General features: G+C 35.9%; 1 protein-coding gene across 1 annotated transcript in view; it reads left to right on the forward strand.

Annotated features, from left to right (window-relative positions):
• PLOD2 (procollagen-lysine,2-oxoglutarate 5-dioxygenase 2) overlaps positions 1-25310 on the forward strand; it is a 94459-nt gene that overhangs the window by 31378 nt on the left and 37771 nt on the right. Inside the window, exons 2-3 of the mRNA XM_026497210.4 lie at positions 10834-10925; positions 14281-14417. Of these exons, the coding sequence (XP_026352995.2) occupies positions 10834-10925; positions 14281-14417 (229 nt within the window). The remainder of the gene's footprint in view (positions 1-10833; positions 10926-14280; positions 14418-25310) is intronic.

Here is a 25310-nt window from a genome sequence, read left to right on the forward strand (position 1 = left end):
AATATAAATTGGTACAGCCACTGTGGAAAGCAGTATGGAGATTCCTCAAAAAATTAAAAATAGAAGTACCATATGACCCAGCGATTCCATTTCTGGGTATTTGAAGAAGATGAAAACACTAATTCCAAAGTTACATATGCACCCCCATGTCCATTGTAGCATTATTTACAATACTGAGATCTGAAAACAACCTAAGTGTCCATCAATGGCTAAATGGGTAAAGAAATGCAGTACATATATATAATGGAATCTTTCATATAATGGAATCTGAACTGAAATGCAGTACATATGTATAATGGAATCATACATATAATGGAATCTTACTCAGCCATAAAAAAGAATGAATATTGCCATTTGTGACAACATGAACGGACCATGAAGGCATTATGCTAAGTGAAATAAGTCAGAGAAAGACAAATATCATGCGATCAATTTTATGTGTGGAATCTATATATAAACCAAACTCGTAGATATGGAGAACAGATTGGTGGTTGCCGGAAGTCAGAGATGGGAGAGGGGAAGGGAAAATGGGTGAACTTTTTTTGCTTTTTTAAAAAAATTTTTAAATAAATTGAATTAAAAAAATTAAAATATGCAAAAGTGGAGTGTAGGATATATATTGACATCTTTTGAAGCATCCATAAGAACAACGTTATTGGTATCTCCTGGGGGAAATTCAGCTAGAGATCTGGGAGGGAATATCACTTCCTACTTTATCACCTAGTCCAAAGAAGTAAATTACTAATTTGAGTGGCTTGGGAAGGAAAAATCAGTCATCTGTATATATAAACGTATTTTTAAATCTCTAACTTGGCACAGTGAATGCTAGAATGTTTCTTACATTTTCTGGGACGTACTTCCCCCAAAATAGGACATTTCTCTTACATAAAGATGAAAGTTTATGACAGTTTACAACACAAATTAAATAATAAAACTCCTTGGTGGTTTTTTTTTTTTTTTTTGGAGTCTTATAGTAATTCCATAGAACAAGGTATCCATAGTTGTAGAAATCAAATCATCTACATTTAATTTTACGTTCCCCAAGTATCAAATATACAGATTCAATTTTCTAGTAATCTCTTATATGGCAAGTTCAATTTGCTGAACAATGTGGAGAACTAGAAAGTTGTTGGGGGAGGATTCTGAGCTGCCAAAATAGATGCCATAAAACTTTCCAGACAGTGTGGGGGTTGGCTGCTGCTCAGATTAAATGTACTCATTTAGTGCAAGATGGATACAGTGGAAAATACCCTCTTCACAAAAATGTATTTATAATGTGTTCATGGCAATGTGGAGTAGAAGAAGCAAATGTTTATACTTTAAGATGAAGAATGAAAGTTACGACTTCTTTTCTTGTTTCCATTTCAGCCACTCTGTACTTTATCAGGTATGCTTTTAATTTTGCATCCCACATTCATTTATTTTTATTCCTTTAGGGTAGGCAGACTTCATAATGATTTTTGTTTTTCCATGATGGAGGAGTAAGGCCATTTTGGTACAGACACTTCATCCTTACAGCTTTCTTTCAGAGCGTGGCTTGCTTAGCCACAAGTCCATCTCAAGTTGGCCTCTGCCCGACGACAACTCTTCTTTTCATTTATAGTTGAATTAGCAGGAATATGTTATCTCAGCCTCTGCTGTTTTGTACTGATTGTTAACTTTACTATTAATGCCCTTTGCTTATGAGTCTGGGAAAATTTTTAGTGCCTGTGTAAAATACGGAATAAACAGCAATAAATCAAATTTGTTTGAACAAACTACATAACCTTGGGACCAGATTTTTGGCAGGCACTTTATAGTCTCTGCTAAAGCATTTGGCTAGCAGATGGGTTACCCCAGCCCACTCAACGGAGGTTCTCATTATTGGTACATCTTTCTATTTTGGAGGTTGCTGTAACCTTTGAACCCTTGGAATTCTACATATTAAAATCTGTTCTGTCTGTGAAGGGGGCAACGCCTTTTCCGTTTGACATTAAAATTATAACCAAGGTACAAATTTCATATTTTAAATGGATCAAGTGTGCCCTCGAAGTCATAAATCCTGGAAAATGGACCTATCCTCTTTGTATTAATGTTTATAACGATGGGAAACACTGCTCTACCAAGACAGTCCATTCATCCTGGATACTTTTAATCATACTTTGTATTTGCTATGGTCTGAGTGTTTGTGTCCCCCCACCCCATATTCATATGTCAAAAACTTAGTTCCCAAAGGTGATGGTATTAGAAGGTGGGGTCTTTGGAAGGTGCTTAAGTCACGAAGATAGAGACCTCATGAATATGGTTAGTGCTTTTATAAAAGAGCCTCCAAAGAGACCTCGGCCCCTTTCACCGTGTGAGGACACAGGGAGAAGATGCTGGCTGTGAACTAGGAAGTGTGCTGTCACCGTGCTCGTGGGGTAATCCTGGACTTTCAGCCTCTAGAACCGTGAGAAATGAATTTCTGTTGTTCATAGGCTACCGAATCTATGGTATTTTGTTATACCAGCCTGAATGGACTAAGACAATATTGATATAAAATCTGCCTTCTCTCCATTAACTCTTCCCCAGCCAGTTATCTTCTTTAAAATAAGATAGAGGAACACTATTTTTTTCTTCTCAAATGTGATGAGGTAGGGAGGTGTTGAATCTTTTTTTCAGGTAGAAAAATTCTCAATCCCTCAACTATTCACTATATGAAATAATTGTCAGAACTTTAATCATGCTGGTCAAACTCTATGTTTGTCAAAATTTTCCTCAGTGTAGCATGCCAAATATCTCATAATTTTCCGTGCATGGGCTGCACTGATTACAGAGGGATCATCACCTCTCTTGTCAAGATAGCTTTTTTGTTTGTTTTGGCCAGTTGTCTCACATATTGGCTCATTCTTGAGTTTATGTTTGGGTAAAGCTTTTAGGGAACTTTTTATTCTTTTATTTTTTTAAGTCATGTTTTACTTACCCTGATTGAAGCCCCCCTTACTGTGATCATTCTTGGTGTTTAAACTTTAGTTTCCCCTTCTAAACTCCAGAAACAATTTGTTGGAACTCAGTGTACAGTTTTTGGCTGCATCGGGTCCTTGCATTTTTATCTTCATGTTTCTGGAAGGGGATGGAGATGGGTGTAGAGGAGTGGTCTCCTTTAATTTTCTTCTTATCTATCACCTTTAGGCTGAGTTCTTAAAATTTAGGTCATGGATAGTTATTGTGAAGGATGGTGGGGTTATTACCAAAGAGAGTTATTGAACTGGAGTTCTGAATAAAGTTTGTTCTTTTTTTTTTTTACACAGTTTGAATAGATTATATTGTTCATATTAATGTTTTTCTAAAGTATATGAATACTTTTGTGATTAGGTGAATATAAATTTGTTTAAATATAAATTTATTTAAGTTTATTGAATATGTATATTTATATCAAGGTTTTTCATAATTTTCTCAATCAATGGTTGCTATGATTAGTATGGTTATAGAGGGGCCCACAATTTTTATATTAAAAATTTCACCTCACTCTAAAATTCCAATGTTATCCTAATAGTTATCCAAGTTTTACTGACTACAGATACACTAACTTTGATGTTTTTTGCAATATAATTATCTCTTTGAATGCTATTCTTAAATGCCTTTAACCTTTCATAGCACTGCAAAAGCAACTAGCTGCTAGGAATTCTTGGGCATAATATTAAATATCTCTTTTGACTGTGTCTTGAAATTTGTCTTTCATTCACTACTAGGTTAGTTAATAAACTAAACATGGGTATATACATACCATCAGGAAACATGGGCCCGCAAAAAGAAAATCAGAAAACCTTTTTTAAAAAGGTGATATTAATTTTAGTGTATGTACAATTTCTTATTTGAAAAAAAAAGTTAAAAATGCATATGATGGTTTGAAATACTTATGAGGGAGAGGAGTGGTCTTTGTCCACTTTGACCTTTTAGGTGCCTAAGGCCTCAGGTGGTCTTAATCTGGTTCTGCTTTACTTGATATCTGGTGTTGGTTGAACTTCTGGTTCTAGAAGTGTTTATCCTTAACTTAATGCCCTCCTACCATTTGGCTCCTGGACCATTTGTCATTCAGTCTTTTATACATAACTGGCAATATTCACCTTCTCTAATCCCATTGCACATACTGCTAAAGGGATCAAATTGTCCTGATTTGCTCAGGACGTTCCAAGTTTTTTTTTTTTTTTTTTTTAATTGTGTGGGTTTTTTAAGAAAAGATTTTATTTATTTATTTGGCAGGAGAGAGAGAGAGAGCATAAGCAGGGGGGATGGCAGTCAAAGGGAGAAGCAGGCTCCCTGCTGAGCAGAGAGCCAGAGGTGGGGCTCTATTCCCAGGACGCTGGGATCATGACTTGAGCTGAAAGCAGACGCTTAACATACTGAGCTACCCAGTCACCCCAGGACTTTCCAAGTTTTAAAACTGAAATTTCTGTGCTTTGGGAACCTCTGTAGTCCTGGGCAGACTGGGGTGATTGGTCACCCTACATACTACCCTTCCTCCTACTACCTCACGGCACATCTTCTGATTTGCTGTATATCTGTGCATTGTCCGGAGTGGGCTGTGGAAGCTCGGGCATCCATCTGAAAGCTGTTCCCTACGTAGCATTAGTGGTTGAAAGTTTATTTTTATTTTTATTTTTTTTAAGTGTTCCCTTTTCTCCCCACTTTCCTACAAAAATCCTAAGGAATCCTTTGATGTCTTTGACATATCCTTTTTAGGTTTTTTTCTTTGTTGACATTTTTGACATTAGTTGTTCTTGAGGAATCTTTGTTTTGAATTTTTTTCCACAATTCCACAAAATACAATTTGTTTTCTTGCTACCTACACACTGTGGCTTTGGTTTAATTGTCATAGTGTTTGGGTGACTCAGTACTTAAGAAAGCAACAAAATTATTCAGTAGGACCTAGGAAAACCATGTTTTTAGTAATTGAGAGTCTTGAGTTCTAGTCCTAGATTGGTTACCACTGAGTTGCAGGATCCTGGACATGTGTTGTTTTCTCTTTAGATCTTGGTTTCCTCCTCTGTAAAAGAAGTGGACTTTGCTACATTATTCATGAGTCATAATTTACATTAAAATAAAATGACTCTGGGGCATCTGGGTGTCTCAGGGGGTTAAAGCTCTGCCTTTGGCTCAGGTCATGACCCCAGGGTCCTTGAACTGAGACCCACACTGGGCTCCCTGCTCAGTCAGCAGCAGGGAGCCTGATTCTCCCTCTCCCTCTGCCCGCCTCCCCACCCCCACCTGTGCCCTCTCTAGCTCTGTCAAATAAATAAATCTTTAAAAGAAATAATAAAATAAAATGACTCTCAGCAGAGGAGCAGAGTGTGATTGCCCTATGTTCCAAATAATTCTCTGGAGTCTGGAGTCTTTAAATCTCTCTAGTGTGACCTTTGAGCCCTGAACCTAATACCTAGCGCTTTATCAGACACATAACTAATTAGGCCCATAATTTTTTTAGATGAAGACTTTCTGCTTGTAACTAGAAGCATGTTGGATTTGGCATCCTCAAGGCCATCCATCCCCAGATTCAGGCATTCATTAGGAGGACTAAGAGGATTTAGCATATAAGTCATACTTATTGTTGTGATTTATTATGTTGAAAGGATATTAAGCAAAATCAGCAAAGGGAAAAGGCACATGAGCCAATCCAGGGAAATCAGATGCAGCTTCCAACAGTCCTTTCCCAGTGGAGTCACACAGGATTTGCTTAATTCCCCTAGCAACTAACTGTGACAACACATGTGAAATGTTATTTATTAGGAAAACTCATTAAAGACTCAGTGCCCAAGGTTTTTAGTGGGGGCTGGTCATATAGGCAATCTCTGTAACAAAATTCCAAGCTCCTAGAAGGAAAGCAGCTGTTCAGCATAAGTACATTGTTTCTACATTTCAGGCACAATGAACCATTCTTATTAGGAATGGTGGGAACCCTCCCCAAATCCAATTTTCCAGATGGCAACCAAGGACCAACCGTGCACGCAGGTCTTTCTAAGGATAGAAGTTTCAGGCTTGCTATGTTCTCTCTTTTCTACACATGTAGTTAAGCTCAAAGTTTGTGTCTAGTCTCTTAACTTCTCACTAGCAAGTAAGTCCACGTGAAATGTTGGAAAGAAATGGACTTCGAAAAATAACTGAAGTTCTGTTCCTGGCTTTGCTAGTAATATGTTGGGTGATTTTAATAAAATTGTTTAACTTATTTAAACCTTAACTTTCTTCATTTCTGAGTTGGAGATAATAAAACTAATGACATAGGGATTTTGTTGAGAATAAACTATTTTATATACACATTCACTTGAAGCATAGCGTACTTGTCCCTGAATCTACTCATTGAACAAGTGTTTAAGAGTCTACTGTATGCTAAATACTGATATACCTCAAAGGTGTACTGTTGAGAAAAAGATATCCCGTAAGACATTTATAGTCTAGCTGGGGGGAGAGACTTTAATCTCAAATAATAATTGTGACTATTAATATACAATTTATGGTAAGTGCCCTGAAGGAGAGGTAGTCAGGGACAGTCTCCCTAAGGAAGTGGCTTATTTTAAGAATCTGAAATTTCAATAGGCAGTGACTGCATCAAGAGGTCAGGAGGGGAATTAGATAACGATGTTGTATAGGCTCTTCTCTTTGGATGGGAAGGAGCAGGTGTTGTTGGAGAGTCAAAAAAAGCCAGGGCAGTTGGAGCAGAGAGAAGAAAGGAGGGAGCAGTAATGGATGACAGTGGAGAGGACCACTGTCAAGGACCACATTTAGGTGATAGAGCTTGGGCACCATCCTAAGAGCAATGGAAAGTTATTTAAGGGTGTTTAGCAGTGGAACAACATAATGGGAGATCTACATGTTTTGAAAAGATCACACTGGCTGCTTTGTAGAGCTATGATTGGAGTGGGTTAAGTGGGTTTAGGAGACTATTGCTGAAGCCTGGGCTAGTGATGACCATAATTGGAGTTAGTGTTATGGCTTGCTTGGAGATGGAGAGAAATGTAAACATTTGAGAAGGCATATCTGCATTTTCTTGCTAAATTATTTGAATAAATATCTTCAAGATGAACTGTTTTTACATAGGTTGGGTTTGTATGTGTGTGTTTCAATCATTACTAGCATCATAAAATCTTGAGAGTTGGAAGAGATATCAGATTCTTGAGTGTGTGTAACTCTGGTAGAGAAAGAGATAGAGTTATAACCTGCTGAGATTTGCACAACTATAGCCTACCTTATCCATGCATTTGTTGAGTAGAAATAAGAAGATACTATCTATGTAGATATATGTAGACTTTATAGTGTGTCAGCCACTTTGCATATATTAACTAATTTAATTTTCACAACAAACCTATCAGGCAGGTGCTACTACACATATATTATAGATGAGACATAGACAGTGACACACGTAGCTGACCAATTTCTAACAAATAAATGGTAGAGCTGGGATTTGATCCCAAGTATTTGTCTTCATATTCATTTGGCCAACCCCAGTGGCAAACTATGACTCTTAGGCCAAATCTGACCTACCGTTTTGTAAAGACAGCCAGAAAATTAAAAATATAAAGAAGAATCATGACAGAGATTATATGTGGTCCACAAAGCCTAAGATATTTACTTTTTGGTCTTTTACAGTGACAGTTCGCTAGCCCCTGCACTATGCTAACTATTACTAAGAAGGTAGGATATGTTCCTTCAGTAGAAAGTTGAGAGTCACTGATCTTTATAGATAAAGGACATATCTGGTCATAAAATGTGTTAGTTGCAGAGTGAGAATAGTATACTCATAGTTCCTGTTTTAGAAATTTTTTTCTTGATATCTGCAAATTTAAAATTGAAGACTGGTGTGACTGTGTGGAGAAAGTTTCTTGGAAAGATAAATTTATCCTTCCACCGTAAGATCAAAGGCAGCTGGGCTAATGCTGAGTTACTTAATGTGATGACTGTCATTAAGACAATGAATTTCAGATGAATTTTATGTGCTGCTTTAGCATTTGGAGACGGTATATCAACACAAAACTTTCTATTTTAAACCCATGGTTTGCTTTTGAAAAGAAATTAGGTCAGCACTAAATATTGATAAATTCTGCTCTTATTGCAACAACTATTTGGAGAAAGAAGAATGCCTCTTTAACAATACATTTCTCCTGCCCCCAGAACTGTATTAGTAAGAAAAAATATAGCATATTTTTGGCCTTTCTAGATAAATTGACTTCTTGGTTTTTTGAGAAATTCTGATATTCATCTGAATTTTTACAGAGAGCTATATATTTAGCCACTTTAGGATTTATTAAATCTTACTATTGATAAGCATTTGGGGAGACTGTAAAGATGATTACAAAAGTTTTTGTTTGTTTTTTGCCATGGTGTGAATTTTTATTGATAAATGGTGGTTCTAATCTACCACACTTTATAGAGGAATTACATGTTTCTTGCTCATACAAACTATTAATCTATTTTATAATAAGGCCAGACAGTGGCAATAGAGGTTACATTTGGTCACAGTTAAGCTTCCATTTGCCTTTTCTTTGACACCATTATAGATTGGTTTTGGTAATGGTTGATAGGTACCTCTTATTCAAGCCCATTTCCTTCCTCCATCATCTCACATTATCATTTTGGTTGTGGTGGGTGGATTGAGTGAAGTACTAATGGTAGGTGTTTAAATTACAGGTTTTTTTGGTTAGAATGTTTCTGCTATTTCATCCTTCTTTTTTACTTATTTAGACTGTTAAAAGTTTTATATTGAATATGTTTGTGTAATTTTCCTGATTGGAAGATTGGGGATTGTGCATAGAGTTGAGTTATCTTTTAATTGTAGGATTTTCCAAACATATACAAAAGAAATCCAGTTTTAACAGTCATCACTTATGGCCAGTCTTGTTTAATCTCTAGCCTCCTCCTTCACTGCCTCCTCTCAACCTCAGACAGTTTTAAAAGAAGCTGTAAATACTGTATATTATTTCATTGGGTAAATACATAAATATGTGTCTCTAAATTATAAGGACTCTAAAAAATCGATGCCATTATCACAATAAAAACTTAACAGTAATTTCCTATATCCACAAGTATCCAATTAGTGTTCGATTTTCCATAATTTTCTCAAAAATACCTTTCTGCAGTTAGTTTTTCAAATCAGGAACCAACTAAACTCCATGGTTTACACTTGGTTGAATTGTATCTTAATTCTGTTAATATACTATATCAGTGTCCCTTCCATTCTTTTTCCTTTTTGCCGCTGATTCTTTAGGTCAATTGTGAAATCAAGTATGTATCAAATTTAGGTTAAAGTTTTGACAAGGATACTTCATAAATGATGACCAAGTTAGACTCTTGAATTGATTGGTGAAAACTTATGAGCGGTACATGTCAACACTTTCTTCTTTTATTGCCCCCAATTGAGTAAGATTTATTTCTCATCATAGTAGTGATACTGAATAACAGGTAAGAGGAAACAGATGTTTATATGTAATGCTATTAAACATACCTTTCTTTAACAAAATTGCTAATTCATTATTTGTTTGTTTTGTTTTGTTTTGTTTTGTTTTAATTAGCAACAATAGTAGAACAACAGGGGTCCTTATTTGGCATAAGATTGCCAGACATAGTCAGACTACACGTTTCTAATTTTGTGAGTCACTGGATTAGGTAACGTTTCTGTCTACTCAGTGGTCTGGCCAACATTACTTTTCCTATTAAGGATGTTGAAATCCTTGCTGTTAATTTTATACTGAAAGTAGTAAGTGTCGAAATCCATCTAATCAAAATCTAAGCTTGTAGATAATTCTTATGATTTATGTATAAAATATTTATAAAAAATTTAGTATTCTCTTTCAGAATTTATTGTGAATGGTAATATGTCACATTTTCTCAGTCAGTCAAGCCTTGTTTGAAACTTTACAAATGAAATTTTGTTTTTTAAAAAAGAATAGTTAATTGAAAAAGTACTCTTAAAATATATTGATTTGGGGCCTGACAACTTTATGAAATAACTTATTTTTCCTTGAATATTTATTTCTCATTATGGTGAAAATTATGTGAGATATACCTTTTTCCAGAAACAACAACAACAACAACAAAGAATGTTGATATTTATCTCTATGGAAATGTTTTTCCTTTTTTGGTTGACTAATAAATGTTTGAATCTGTTATTTCTTCTTGTGTGTTGCACCTATATATTTTATTGTTTTGTTTATTTTAAAACTTTGATGGAAAATTACATTGATTTATGTAAATTATTTCTAATCAAATTCTATAATACATTAACGCTATTTCCAATAATTGCTTATTGCTTAGCAGACATTTATGAATTTGTGGATTTTTTTGTTATTGTAACAGGCAAGTGAGAATCAAACAATACAGCTCAGTACCTAGAATGTTGAAAAGATGTTAACTTTTGCTTTTTTAGTCCACGAGTCCTTCTATGTCCTATGGTTAAAAGAAATGTCCCAGCCCTTTTGATATCTGCTAATGTCCTTGTTTCCTTTATGCATTTTCCAACATGCCTTTTCCTGACAAAGATTCTCGTCAATAGCTTCTACGGATATTTTGAGATGATTCCTTAAATCTACCTCCTTCTACTAAGTAGTGGTTTTATGTTGGATAGAAAATAATCATCCATTATAAAATGGTGACTAAAAAAACTGTATTTACTAGAGCCGTGCTGATTTTGGTTCCTTTATTTGTTAAAAAAATGAAGCACTGACGGTGATATAAATGTTGCTGTGGCTTTTAACACTTCATTACAAAAATTAACAGGAGGTTGGCGGGTAGGTTTCGTGAGGACTCTAATCACTGTTGTGGGTTGTAAAGTGGGAGCATTTATCCTCTTGGTAAACCATCTTATGTTGGTCCCTTCTGTCTTTGCAGATAAATTATTAGTCATAACTGTAGCAACAAAGGAAAGTGATGGATTCCATCGATTTATGCAGTCTGCCAAATACTTCAATTATACTGTGAAGGTACAGTATATCTTTTAATTCATGGAGATGTTAGAATATCTGACTAAACTACAGTTTTTCATAACAATGACAATACCACCACCACAATCTGCAATCCACACAAGGAAGTTGAAATTTGGTTACATAGTTACTGAGTTTATATATATAGTTGATTGTTTCAAGGGTACATTTTGACCTTTTAATACTCTGCCTCTTAGACAATAATTTCTTCATATTTGCTAATGCTTTGTATAAACACGTTCTATAAAACAACAGAAAAATCGATTTATATATATTTATGTTTCTTTTGGGGGTCATATACGAGCACAGCATAACAGATTTGACAGTAATGTTTTTCACTTACTTTGAATAATTTTTTTCTGTAATGGGTGTATCTGTCATAGTCTGTTTCTTTGTTTACAGAGAATTGGAAACATGATGGTGAGGAGAGTACCTTTTCTGTCCCGTTATTGAGAGTTGCTCTTCCTGTTGTTTGTTTTAGAGGAATTTGGGAATGTTATGAGTATAAAAAGGTTTTTTAGAAGACTGACCTCCAGGGGAATATCTCATTGATAAATGATCAGAGGAAACCTGGAGACTTTGGTAGAACTGGTAAACTGAGTGTAAAAGGCCTGCTTTTTTTTATTTAGTTATTTATTTTTTTAATAGAAATGAGGATCTGTCAACCAAGTCTTTTCCACAAATAAGAGGTGGATGGAGATGTATCCCAAGTAGGAAAATAAACAAACAAACCAACAAACAAACTGAACACATTTACAAACCCCTTCCCCCCCAAAAACCCCAAAACCAACCAAATGAACAAGAAAAAACTTAAAAAAAAGAGGGGGGGAAGATTGTTTTGCTTAGGGAAAAACTGAGCTCTTCTAGTATGTAATGTAGAAAGAAGGTAGTATTCACTTACATAACCCCTGGGGGACTAGATACAGATGTTAATATAGAACAGCTATTGAGGAGGCTAAGCTCTGCTGGAAAAGAGATCTAGTGTTAACAACCAGATGTTTAATGCAAGATAAATGAGAAATATGTTAGAAGTTTGTTAGGATAGAGGAAAAATATAGTAGTATGTACTGATGGGAGGCATATGGGAGTAACAGAGAAATCAGGGTAAAATAATACTGAATAATGCTGACATCCAGTAAGGGGGGATCTTTAGAGTTTGGACTGGGGAGAGTGTGGGGTGTTCCTTATATGTGAAGCTGTTCAGAACTTTATATATTATTGTATGCTGTTGAAACCATATATGTTAGATATTACTTTGTTTCTAGTTAAGGAAATCTTGCCACAGGGTATATAGCTATGAAATGTCTGGTCTTGGACCCAGACCATTTGAGTGACTCTTGCTGTCTTCCCAATTATGAAATGCAATAGTTCTTAAAGTGTGGACCCCAGACCACCAGCATCAGCATCATCTGGGGAATTGTTAGAAAGGAGATTCTCAAGCCTGACATCCGTCCTACTAAATAACAAACTCTGGCAATAGGACCCTGCCTGACACAGTAGGACCCTATATATTTTTTTAAATTTATTTGAGAGAGGTAGAGAGAGAGCACAAGTGGGAGGAGCACAGGGAGAATCTCAAGCAGAACCTGATGAGGGGCTCAATCCCATGACCCTGAGATCATGACCTGAGCTGAAACCAAGAGTCAGACACCTAACAGACTGTGCCACCCAGGCATCCCAATGCAGTCCGTGTTTTAACAGACCCTCTATGTGATTCTGATGCATACTAAAGTTTGACACACTGATGGAGTGGAAAGAAAATAGAGAATAGAGCTTAGCATGGTGCCCTGCACAGAGTAGGCTCTTGGATGTGGCTGGGTCTGGTATTACTGTAATATTGGAGAAATCCAGAATGGTTTTGGAGTGGAAGTGTAACAAATCACAGGGCCAGAGGAGTCCAGTTTTTAGGGCAAAAACTAATAATTCTACTAGACTAATAATTCTCCTAGACTAGCCCCGATATGAATCCAGATCCACATCCGTTTTGAGTTTTCTTGGTAGCATTTATCCCCAACCTGCAATAGAGGTGGTGATAAAGTGATAACTGGAGATCTGAGGATAGGAGCTCCATGGGCTTTGCCAGCCAGGTTTATATTTAGTTAAGTGTTTAGTGATGTTGGAGCTAATAGTATTCATTTTCTAAGAAGCAACAAAACTAAAAGGCAACCTACTGAGGGGGAGAAGATATTTGCAAATGATATATCCGGTAAAGGGTTGATATGCCAAATATATAAAGAACTGATACAACTCAATACCCAAAACCAAATAATCCAATTTAAAAAATAGGCAGAAGACATGAACAGACATTTCTCTGAAGAAGGCATGCAAATGGCCAAGAGACACATGAAAAGATGCTCAACATCACTCATTATCAGGGAAATGCAAATCAAAACTACAATGAGGTATCACATCACACCTCTCAGAATGGCAAAAATCAAAAACACAAGGAACAGGAAGTGTTGGCAAAGATGTGGAGAAAAAGGAACCCTCTTGCATTATTAATGGGAATGCAAACTGGTGCGACTGCTGTGGAAAACAGTATGGAGGTTCCTCAAAAAGTTAAAACCAGAACTACCCTATGACCCAGTAATTGCACTATTGGATTTTTACCCCCAAAATGCAAAAGCACTAATTCAAGGGATACATGCTCCTCTATGTTTATAGCAGCATTATTTACAATCACCGAACTATGGAACAGTCCAGTGTTACCAAGCACTTCCAATGTGGGAGGCAACTGCTGAGCCTAAGGCAAACAGGGAGGAGAATAGCTACAAGTTTAGCTTTGATTAATTGTGCTTAGGCAATTTCTTGCATTGATAAATTATTATTAAGCTTTTGAGGGTGATGTAAGATTTATAAGGTAAAGAAGGTGACATTTGACCTAATGCCCTCTGTCTTTCCTTGAACAACCCATTTGGTTCAGTAGGAAAATCACCAAAGGGCTCTGTCCAGGAGTTACTGAGCTTTCAGTGTTCATCGCATAGATTTCCTGCCAGATTGAAAAGTGTTATGGAAAGTTTCTGTATTTTCTTTTTCATTTTATCTGAACAAATAGAAATAAGATATGAGAAATATTGTCTGTGCCCCCCAGACCCCTTGATCTCCTTAATTAGAGTCTGTTTTTGAAATGGTAAACTTGGAATGGCATTTTGTGGGGTGGATAACATTGAAGAATCATGACCTGACTTACACATCAAATGTTTTTTCTGTAGCATTGTGGTTTAGTGATTTGGTGAAATGTTTAAAGAGTGGATTCTATGTCATACTATACAATAAGTTGCTGATGACTTCTAGCTTTTATGATACTGTCATAACTTGAGTTTTTCCCAGTGATAAATGTTGATTTCATTTATAGGTCCTTGGTCAAGGAGAAGAGTGGAGAGGTGGTGATGGAATTAATAGTATTGGAGGGGGCCAGAAAGTGAGATTAATGAAAGAAGTCATGGAACATTATGCCAATCAAGAGGATTTGGTTATTTTGTTTACTGAATGGTAAGAGAAATAATCTATGGATTCTTAAGTTTATATTAAATTATTTGTGAAAAGTGTCAAAATTAATGTTTGCAGATTATATATTAAATTATTTTATTCACAAGGCATTATTATTTTAAAAACTAGATTTTACTCATAATTATACAACCATGGTCTGACATAATTATGTAATGGATTGAATCTGATGAGTTACTGTAGGCAACAATGAGAAAACATGGTATGAGCTAGCATTTTTATGAAATTCATGTTTTATTTTTTTATTTTTTTTTTTTTTAAAGATTTTATTTATTTATTTGACAGAGATAGAGACAGCCAGCGAGACAGGGAACACAAGCAGGGGGAGTGGGAGAGGAAGAAGCAGGCTCCCAGCAGAGGAGCCTGATGTGGGGCTCGATCCCATAACGCCGGGACCACGCCCTGAGCCGAAGGCAGACGCTTAACCGCTATGCCACCCAGGCGCCCCGAAATTCATGTTTTAAAATCCTAACTTGAGGTGGAAGAAAGATCATGTTGAGCTTTTCTGTTGAGGAGAGTAACTCAGTGTATCCTCATCAAGCAGAAGGAAACAGATCATGAAAAGTTATAAGTGAGAAAGCCTATTTTTAAAAAAGAAAAGCCTTTCCAATGTATGAATATCTTTTTGTATATTGTTTTACTTTCCTTCTACTTAATTTCAAGTGTCCACTGTCCTTCTTTACCTTCTTTCTACAGGTTTTTATAATGTCAAGTGGTCATGAGTCATTAGTGATTGCTACCTTCTTTCTTCCACTTTTTTCTGTCTTTTTATTTTTATTTTTTGTCATTGATTGCTCATTTCAAATCCCCATGCATTTTCCACTGTAACTTAGGAAAGTTTATTTATATCTCTCCCTCAGTTTGAAAATCCAAAACCATAATTACTGCAGATAAAAGTAAGAGTAAGGCTTTTTATGCAGATATATAAATAAGAAAGGCATAAACTTTGAAAAGAAAATAGGCATAATGAAGTCCTAGTGCCATTAACCATAAACGTTGAGAGGGTCTGTATACTTGCTTCTTTAGAATTTCCCTAATGTCTCCCAGGAAAGAAAGTTCTGCTTATAGCTAACCTGTTCTTGCAACATGAAATGTGGGATAACTGTTGTCAGCTTATGTACCAGGAATTTTTCTGCAGAATCTATTATTATATATTTTTTATCCTTGGAAAAAAAGTTCAGATTAAGTATTGAGTATGTTTTGGTTTAAAATTACCGTGGATGTCAAACAACCATTTTGGTCAGCTTGAACTTGCCACATGTACATTTTGATTTTGACTTTGAGGCAAATTCTCTTTGTGAAAGTTACCACATATGTGCCAGTAATGGTTTTAGACACCCAAACCTCCTTTCGTGTTTTCAGAAGAAACTCTTAACCTCTACCTTTACTCTCCTGCCCCATTCCACCTCCTCCCACCCCACCCCCCAATCTAAGATTTAGCCTTGGGAGAAACTGATTTAATAAGACGCCAGTTGTTTCTCTTAAGAAAATGGACACTTTGAGATATCTAAAAACTGCTCTGTTTATTTAGATTATATCTTAAGATCCAGCTTGACAAAAAAGACAACAGTAGGACTTATTTATTTGAGAGGGAGAAGGGGCAGAGGGAGAGGAAAAGAGAGTCTTTTTTTTTTAATTTAAGATTTTATTTATTGGGGCGCCTGGGTGGCTCAGTCATTAGGTGTCTGCCTTTGGCTCCGGGCGTGATCCCAGAGTCCTGGGATCGAGCCCCACATTGGGCTCCTCCACTGGGAGCCTGCTTCTTCCTCTCCTACTCCCCCTGCTTGTGTTCCCTCTCTCGCTGGCTGTGTCTCTAAATAAAAGTCTAAAAGATTTTATTTATTTATTCGAGAGAGAGAGAGAGAGAGTGAAAGAGCACAAGCAGGGGGAGCAGCAGAGGGAGAGGGAGAAGCAGGCTCCCCACTGAGCACGGAGCCTAATACAGGGCTCACTTCCAGGACACCGAGATTGTGACCTGAGCTGAAGGCAGACTCTTAACCAACTGAGCCACCCAGGCGCCCTGAGACAGAGAATCTTAAGCAGGCTCCGTATCCAGCACAGAGCCCAGTGCAGGGCTTGATCTCACAACTCTGAGATTATGACCTGAGCCAAAATCAAGAGCTGATGCTTAACCAACTGAGCCATCCAGGTGCCCTTTAGAACATTTCTAGTACTTCCAAATAATCCCTTGTACTCATTTAGGTAGGTTTTTGTGAATTAATTTGGAAGCAATTTTGTAACGTTGCTTCAATGGGAATATATATTCTAAACTGTCTTTTGGATGAACATTAAAAATTAGAGACTAGATGTTTGTAAATGTACTCTCTAGGGTATGATTTATCATATTTAATTTAGATATAAACAAATATTTGGCAAGGGTTTGGGTTCTTAAAATGAAAACTGAAGCTCTTCATGTGAGAAAGTACCACAAACTTTTTTCAAGTTATTTCATACTGTAGTGTGTATATGTGTGTGTGTGTGTGTATGTGAATATAATTTAGATGTTTTGTATAGCTGACCATCTCTCCTTGATTAGAGCAACTACCAATAATTATAATGAATTTGATGGCTTGTAATGGAGGAGTGTGAGTTCTTTTGGAATTGGCTCATAAAGATTTTGAGGACAAATACTATAACTTGGTAGCTGCATAATCCCTTAAGGAGAAAAATTATTCCATAATGATTTTACAATTCACCTTAATCAAAGTAACTGAGCACTTTGAGTTTTATTACAAGGAACATGGCATTACTTTTAGAATTACCTTGTAAACTATGTATTTCTTTTACTTTAGTTACATTGAAGACAGATGGTTGGATCTAATTATTAGTATATAGTAAACAAGGTGTTTTTTTCTTTTTTTTAGAATAATGTATAGGCCAATATGTAACAGAAAGTGTTTTATTATGAGTAAATTAGATATAAATTGAATATCTCCACAAGCTTGTTCTGTACTAGACAGTAAATTTTAAACCAGCAGAGTCCAGACCCCAAAATAAGCATGTGGTGGAATACTTTTTTTGGGTATTAGATTAATGTTTAATAAAAACGTTAGTTATTTCTTTTATTCTTTTTCTTTGAGACTTCAGAAAATTCTTTAGAAGAAAAGTAATTAGAAATAAAGTTGGTATAATTATTTGAGATTGAATTTGGACTGAGCAGAAATTTCTACTTTTTTGGTGATGTTGAATATAATGCCATTAATCAGAATGCAGGTGTGCTACATTTTGAAAGACTCCCGATATATGAAATATTTAAAAGACATATTTGGTGGTGGTTATTGGCCTCACCAAAAGGGAATATTTCTTCTATGAAAATATCTACCCAAGGATTTTGGTAGACAGAGACTCCTCAGTTCATTTAAGTATTTGTTTAAATATGATTAACTATATGACTTTGAGGTAAGATAAAGGAATTGACTTTTTGGTTTATAAGCTCTTGCTATCTGAGCAGTAAGGAAGACTGAACTTAAAAAAACTGGTAGTCAATGTTACAATACAAAAGTTGATATAGAATTAAAATGAATATAAAGTAAAGCCATTATTATAGTAGTTTTCTAGTTGGCTCCGGTCTGGGACATTGATCAAAGATAAGTAACACTGGTTGAAAAACACAGGGATAATCTTAGTCATACAAATCTTTTCTTTTCTTTTTTTTTTTTTTAAAGATTTTATTTATTTCTGTGACAGAGAGACAGCCAGAGAGAGAGGGAACACAGCAGGGGGAGTAGGAGAGGAAGAAGCAGGCTCCCAGCGGAGGAGCCCGATGTGGGACTCGATCCCGAAACGCCGGGATCACGCCCTGAGTCAAAGGCAGCCGCTTAACGACTGCGCTATCCAGGCGCCCCCATACAAATCTTTTCTGTTAATATATATGTTTACCACTTATATATTGCTACTTCCATTTGCTTATAATGTTGGATTCTAATTGTCCTTATTTCTAGACAGTGAAGCTGGGGGATGTACCTGATTTAAATATTGTCTGGGTAAGTAGCAAGTTATCAATAAATATTAGGTAAAAGAAACTTGCATTAAAAGAGCAAGAAATAGATCTTACAAGAAGAGAAATATGGTGGATGTTTTGAAGCTGTTTTTAAAGGTTTACTTATTTGTTTTAGAGAATGGTTAGGGGAGGAATAGAGGGAGAGACAGCCCCAAGCAGAATCCCCGCTGAGTGTGGAGCCCAGTGTGGGGCTCAATCCCACAACCCTGAGCCAAAAACAAGAGTCAGCACTTAACCAACCATACCACCCAGGCTCCCTGTAACTGTTTTTAAAGGTTGATTTTCTTCATTCATTTAGAGAAATAAATGAGTTATAAAGGCAGGAAAGCATCCAAATTTTCTAAATCTCAAAGTTCTAAATGAACTGAGGTGTCTCTATCTACCAAAATTCTTGGGTAGATATTTTCATAGAAGAAATATTCATTAGGAAAATGAATTTTAATTATCAGAAGCCGTGAAAATGAGGCTTCTGATCTTCCAGATGTAGGCCAATGTTTCTTTTTTTGACTCCTAACTAAATATTATTTTGCTGAGAAAGTGAGATTAGTGGACAGATTTTTCACTTTACACTTAGTACACATGTCTTGAGCACAAACTGTGATCTAGGCATTAAACTTAACACTACAAAAAAAAAATGATAAACATAGATCCCACATTCAAGGAATTCTCATATTATACTAATTTTGCAAATAAAACTGAACAGACCTAATTTGAAAGATATGTCTTCAAAAAAGCTTGGATGTTAAAAAAATTTGCATGTTAGCATAATCTCTTTAGAATCATTTACTTTTAGAAAACTGTCAAAGATTATGTTTTATTGGATCATTTTGGTAATTGCTTATAAAAATATTTTTATGATTTTATTGTTGTCATAAATATAAATTATATGTATTCATTTTATAGATGACCAGATCCAATCTATTGTATTCCATGAAATAAATATTTTATACCATAGTTCAGGTTACGTACCCAGTATGCCTGCATTTTATATTGTCTTACATAGATTATATAGGAGACAGAATACAAATTTTCTGAAAGCAAAGCTTTTCAAGTATGATGGGTATAATTTTGACCAACTATGGCAGATTTATTTGATGGACTCCTCTTTCCTGGCAGTGATGACAATTTAAGTGTGCAGACACAAAGAACCTAGTCATTAGCAATGGACAACATTTCATTATATTAGTATGAAGGAAGCCAAAATACATCAGAGTTCTTAGTTTCAGTATTGCTTTTTTCATTTTTTCCTTTTTTGAAGGAAAGATTGAAATCATTAGCTGTCACTTAAATATATTGCACTGCCTTCTGGCTCATCCAGAATAGTCTGAAATATGTTTAGGAATTATGTAGGAATTGAGTGACTTTTGCTTTTTTTTAAATTGTTCAAATGTTCTTGTTAATACTGAGTATATTTGTGAGTATGTTGGAATGAGGAAGAAATATACAAAGAAGTATACAAAAGAAGCATTGGGTTTATACATATATATGTTTATATATTGTCTATTTATTTATCTATCTGTAGATTGATATATGATACTCTTGTATGGCATGAATTTGCCTGACTCTATGTGTGTGTGTGTGTGTGTGTGTGTGTACAAATACATGTGTGTGTACAAATATATAATGTATATATGTATATATATAATTTTTTTCCCAAACCAGATTGCCTACTCCTTGAAGTTTGTTCTTTTGAGTAAACATGTATTAAGTATCTGTTGTGTAAAATATGGTGCTGGCCCCTGTGGTTGGAACTGGAGTCGGGAGAGAGGTCTGAGTGGGACAGAAATCTTGCCCCCTGGGTATGTTTTTCTAGCCATAGCTCTGTGTATCTTGTATCTGGCATGTTGTAGTTGAATAATAGCAAATTTGGGGGATTTTTAAAAGTTGTTTTTGATTCCCTCATTGATTTACTGAATACTGTATACTAAATATGGGTCAGATTTAAAAGTTCTCGTGTTGCAGAGATAAACTTAACTATTATTTCAAAGGAGAGGGAAATTTTCATTTAATTAAGCACCTTTTGACTATTTTCCCAATACGGAGACTGACCCAGAAACAACCAGTGGTGGTGACTCTTGGCCTCATAGGTAGATAGCGGCTTGCACAGTTTGACGTCTTGCCACCATTCCCGCCTTGGCTGCCTGCTTTGTTAGGTCTTACTCCAGCACTAGCCACTCAGAAAAGGTCTGGAGAAAATGACTCTACAGCGTGGCAGTGTCCTCATTGACTCCTATCTCTACCCAGCCTCAGTAAGAATTCTGTACAGGAAATGAAAGTCTATACCATTTGGAGGAAAAAGCCTCCCAGTAATATTTAGTTTTAAAGTAGTACCCACCTTGAAGAGCTAATTCCTACTCCTTCCTTCAAAATTCTTACAGGAATATATTTATCATTTTTTTTAAAGATTTTATTTATTTATTCGACAGAGATAGAGACAGCCAGCGAGAGAGGGAACACAAGCAGGGGGAGTGGGAGAGGAAGAAGCAGGCTCACAGCGGAGGAGCCTGATGTGGGGCTCGATCCCACAACGCCAGGATCACGCCCTGAGCCGAAGGCAGACGCTTAACCGCTGTGCCACCCAGGCGCCCCAGGAATATATTTATCATTTTATATTACGATTTTATTGTAATTTATTTTGCAAGTTCGACTGCGTCAACGTTGTTTAAAAAATATTTGTTTATTTATTCTTTTTAAGTAGGCTCCACACCCAATGTGGGATTTGAATCATAACCCTGAGATCAAGAGTCGCATGCTCTACTGACTGAGCCAGCCAGGTGTCCCCTTGTTGACAGTTTTAACTGCTTTTTCTTCAGGGGGAGGGGAGAGTGGTTTCATAGTATTGGTTTGCGGTGTTATCTATAGAAATATAGATACGTATGTAAGATGAGGACATGATTAAAGACAGAAATATCAGGTGTGTTGCTACTTGTGTGCTTCGGTTTCATTAGACTTTAAGCTTTTAAACACTAGCTGCTAATAGTTGGGATGATTATAACTTTTGGCTTAAGTTTGTGTCAGTGATGATGAAGAAATTGTTGGTTTGGGGAGGAACAAATAAATAAAATTAGGGAACACTTCTGTTGCTTTCTTTTCTGGCTTCCCAGTAGCTTTTGCTTCTTGTTAAGACTGGAGATGACTCATTCATTCATTTATTTATTCATTCATTTGTTCAACAAATATTTATTGACTGTCTTCAAAATACAAGGTGAGGGGAATACACAGATGAATAAAGATGTGGATCTGGCTGATGAAGGGAGAACAGGCAGTCTAGTATAAAATAGGCATTCCTAGCATGAAGACCAAGAAATAAAATGTTTCTTAAAAGGGGAAATGAAAAGAGCTATGGGAGTTAAAAGGAAGGAAATGATCTTTTCTATGTAGGCTGATCCGCTAGAAGTTTTTAGAAGAGGTGAGATTTAAAATGGGCCTTGAGAGTGAATGGTGTGGAGCCAATTGGGAAAAGATGTGCTAAGCAGATGGAACATTATGAGTAAACACAGATGACAGATCAAATAATTCAGTCTGGTTTCAGAACAGGTTACTTCATGGAAAGTTATTATTGTGATGCTGATTAATTTAGACTTTATTCCAAGGTTGGGAATTGGTAAACCATGGTCTAGCCTACTTCTTGTTTTTATAAATAGTTTTATTGGAACACAGCTATGTTCATTGCTGCTGGCTGCCTTTGCATCACAACAGCAGAATTGTGTCCTTGCAATGGAGACCATATTGCCCTCAAAGCCAAAAGTATTTTCTGTAAAAGGCTAGATAGTAAATATTTGTAGAGTCCTGCTTTCGACCTAGTTGAGAACCACTGATCCAGTCTAGGGACTGGAATGGTTTTTAGGAGAGTTTATTAGACAGTCCTTACCAGAAGTGGGGTGGAGATAGGTAATGTGGGGGCTTGTAGGGTTTTTGAATTAATCTAGTCCAGTGACTTCTAGAAAGAGTGAAGAGGATTTGAATGCTAAATAGATTAAGTAGATGGAATCAATAGGATTTGGTGAAATATTTGATGAGAGAGACTGTAGAAACGGAGGAGGCAAGGCTGGAAGAAAGATTTTCAACTTGGGTGACTGGGTGGTTGATGGTGCCACAGAAACAGGGAACACAGAAGGACAAACGCTTGTAAAAGTTTGAATGACCTGTTGGAGATAGAACGCTGACATGTCTGTTAGAGAACTCAATATGACCACATGAGGTGGGACCTTATGATTTTTGCAGGACCCAGGAATATTTACCAGAGTTAACTATGGAAAATTTTATTTTATTCTTCATATTTAAATGGACCAAATTCCTATGAGAATTATTTTTGTGACCCTTGTGCATTTTTAAAAAAATTGATTATTTGGGTCGTTGTGGCCAAAGTAATTTTAAGTAGAAAAACTTTCTTCTCTTTGAAAAGTTTTAAATCAATTTAGAGAACTTTTCTAAAGTACTTAACCACAGAAATGACAATGCCACTAAAATACGTTGGGAAAGTTTTAGCAACCTTAAGTTTTTATTCAAATTTTTACTTGAATTATGTGAACATAATTTTTGCCTTTACATTTTGCTATAAAATAATTGTTTTTTGTTATAAAGGTAATGCATGCTTATAAACTACTAAATCATAAAAGTAAAAGTTGCTACAAATCCTCCTTTTCAAGCTACTAGCTTTTGCTAATAGTTTGAGACATATAGTGTGGATACTGTATCCTTCACTAGGGTTATAAAGACAGAAAATACTCACTTTCCAAATGTGCATTTATACCTTTAAAGACACAACACTGCCTGCAAAATTTCTGAATCAGTTGGCCTCAGTCTTTGACATAATAAGCCCCTTTTTGCATCTCCAGACAATGTATTGGGTTCTTCTGCAACTTGCAAGGCAGTCTCTGTCTCAGAAGGTTTGATTTATTTCCCTGCCTCTCATGGCTCAATTACCCACGACACTGGTCTTCGTTCCTAATCTTTAATATTAAAAAGAATATATCAACAACTGGTAGTCTTCAGGAAAGTACCCCTGTTAGAAAAGATAGGGTTATCTTAGGAGGCAGAAATTTAAAGTGGTCATACTGAGGAGCTAAGTTGTACTTGTTTATAAGAAAAAGAGGAACTGGATATATTTTTATAAATATTATTTTGTGTAGTCAGATTAATTCAGTTTTTTAAATCAACAGGGAAAAGCTAGTTTGGGGTTTTAGTCAGAACACATTTATTCTGATTTGAAATTTATCTTAACACATATGTGTATATAAAAATAAAATTATTTTAAACTACAGATTAGTATAAACTTAAAAGTGAGCTTTCCTCCTGCCTCTCCCATTACTGTAGCGTCTTCTAGTAACAATAATGTTAATTTTTAACTTCATTGAGTGCTTATAATGTGCCATGTATTGTTCTTAATTTTTTATTTTTTTCAGTAACTTGACGAGATAGGTGCTTCCCTCCCCCAGTTTCTACATAAAGAATCAGAAGCATAGTTTTAGTAATTGGTTTAAGGTTACTCAGCATGTGGCAGAGCTGACAGAAACCCAGCTAGCAGACTTCAGATTGTATGCCCCGAGTCTCTTTATGAATATGTTCTTAATAGTATTAACAGAAGCTTGCCAATTGATTCTGGAAGAAAGAAAAAGCTATGTACCAACATATGTATATATAAATATATTTTAATTTTGAGGTAATATTTTCTGTAACTGAAGAAAAAACAAATCATAAAATTTAAATCCTCTAAAACAATATAAAATGAAAAGAAATAGTCTATCTTTCTGATCCCAACCTTATTTTTACTTTTTAAAAAAATTGGCTGGGTGTAATTATTAAATTTAGTTGGACATTAGTAATATTTAACTCTCTTAGTTTTGCTTTAAGATTCAGAGGTGGACTATATGGTGAGTCAAGTGTTTTTTACTTGTAAAGTGTAGTTCACCATGAAAGGGAAAAAAGAGAGGGAAGGAGCAGAGGGTGAGCAACTTCTTTTTTAAACTACAGGACCTGGAGATTACAGACACAAGCTCTGCTCACATTCTACTGGTCACACCTATCGTGTGGCCACATGGAGCTTCAGAGTAGTAGTCTTTAGCAGGACGGCCATTTGCCCAGTTAACACAGGGGGATTCCATTATTTAAATAAAGGCTCGGGAATGTATGTGGGGGTCAGTTAGCATCTCTGCCACAGGTATAAACTTACACTACTCTTGCTCAAGGAATTTTTAAAACTTCATGGGGTTTTTACTTTTATAGAGATGAGCAATAGTGTGTTTTATTTTGATAAAATAATTCATATATAGAAAGTTGTTAAACCTTGCCTGAGTCATTACTACTATCCTGGCATAGTAATAAGCTCTTTGAGAGCAAGTCTGGCTGGGAAGGTCCCGTGGAACAGTCTCCTTACTCCTCCACTCGCATATCCCAGCAGTGCCTCCGGACGATCGGCTGTTAGGAAGACTTGGTGCTGAATTTGTGAACATTAGTTTGTTCTTATTGTTTGCTACCTGGATGTTAGGTCAATAAATTATCATCTTTAGAAACTTTTGGTCTTGAGGTACTCTGATGTGGAAAAAAAAAAGGATGCAAAAGAATGTGTAGTTGTAATGAGAATAAAGAATTTATTGCAGAGTGGAAGCATATCAGGTAGTGGCTTATACACTTCCTGTTTTGTTAAGTCATTGTCATTCTGTGAATGAACAATGAGCAATAATGTCTCTAGAAAAATCAGTGAAACTGTAGACATTAAATTATAGTGTCAACTTTCAGACATTTTTTTCAAATTCATTGAGCTTTAAAAAGATGCACTTGTCTCAGCACTTTAATTTTAAGGTTTTAGGCTAAATAGTGGTTCAAATATAAATTTACATAGGTGACATTTAGTAGTCGAACACACTTCGTCGAAGATA

Source organism: Ursus arctos, unplaced genomic scaffold (genome assembly GCF_023065955.2).
Source record: "Ursus arctos isolate Adak ecotype North America unplaced genomic scaffold, UrsArc2.0 scaffold_20, whole genome shotgun sequence".
NCBI lineage: Eukaryota > Metazoa > Chordata > Mammalia > Carnivora > Ursidae > Ursus > Ursus arctos.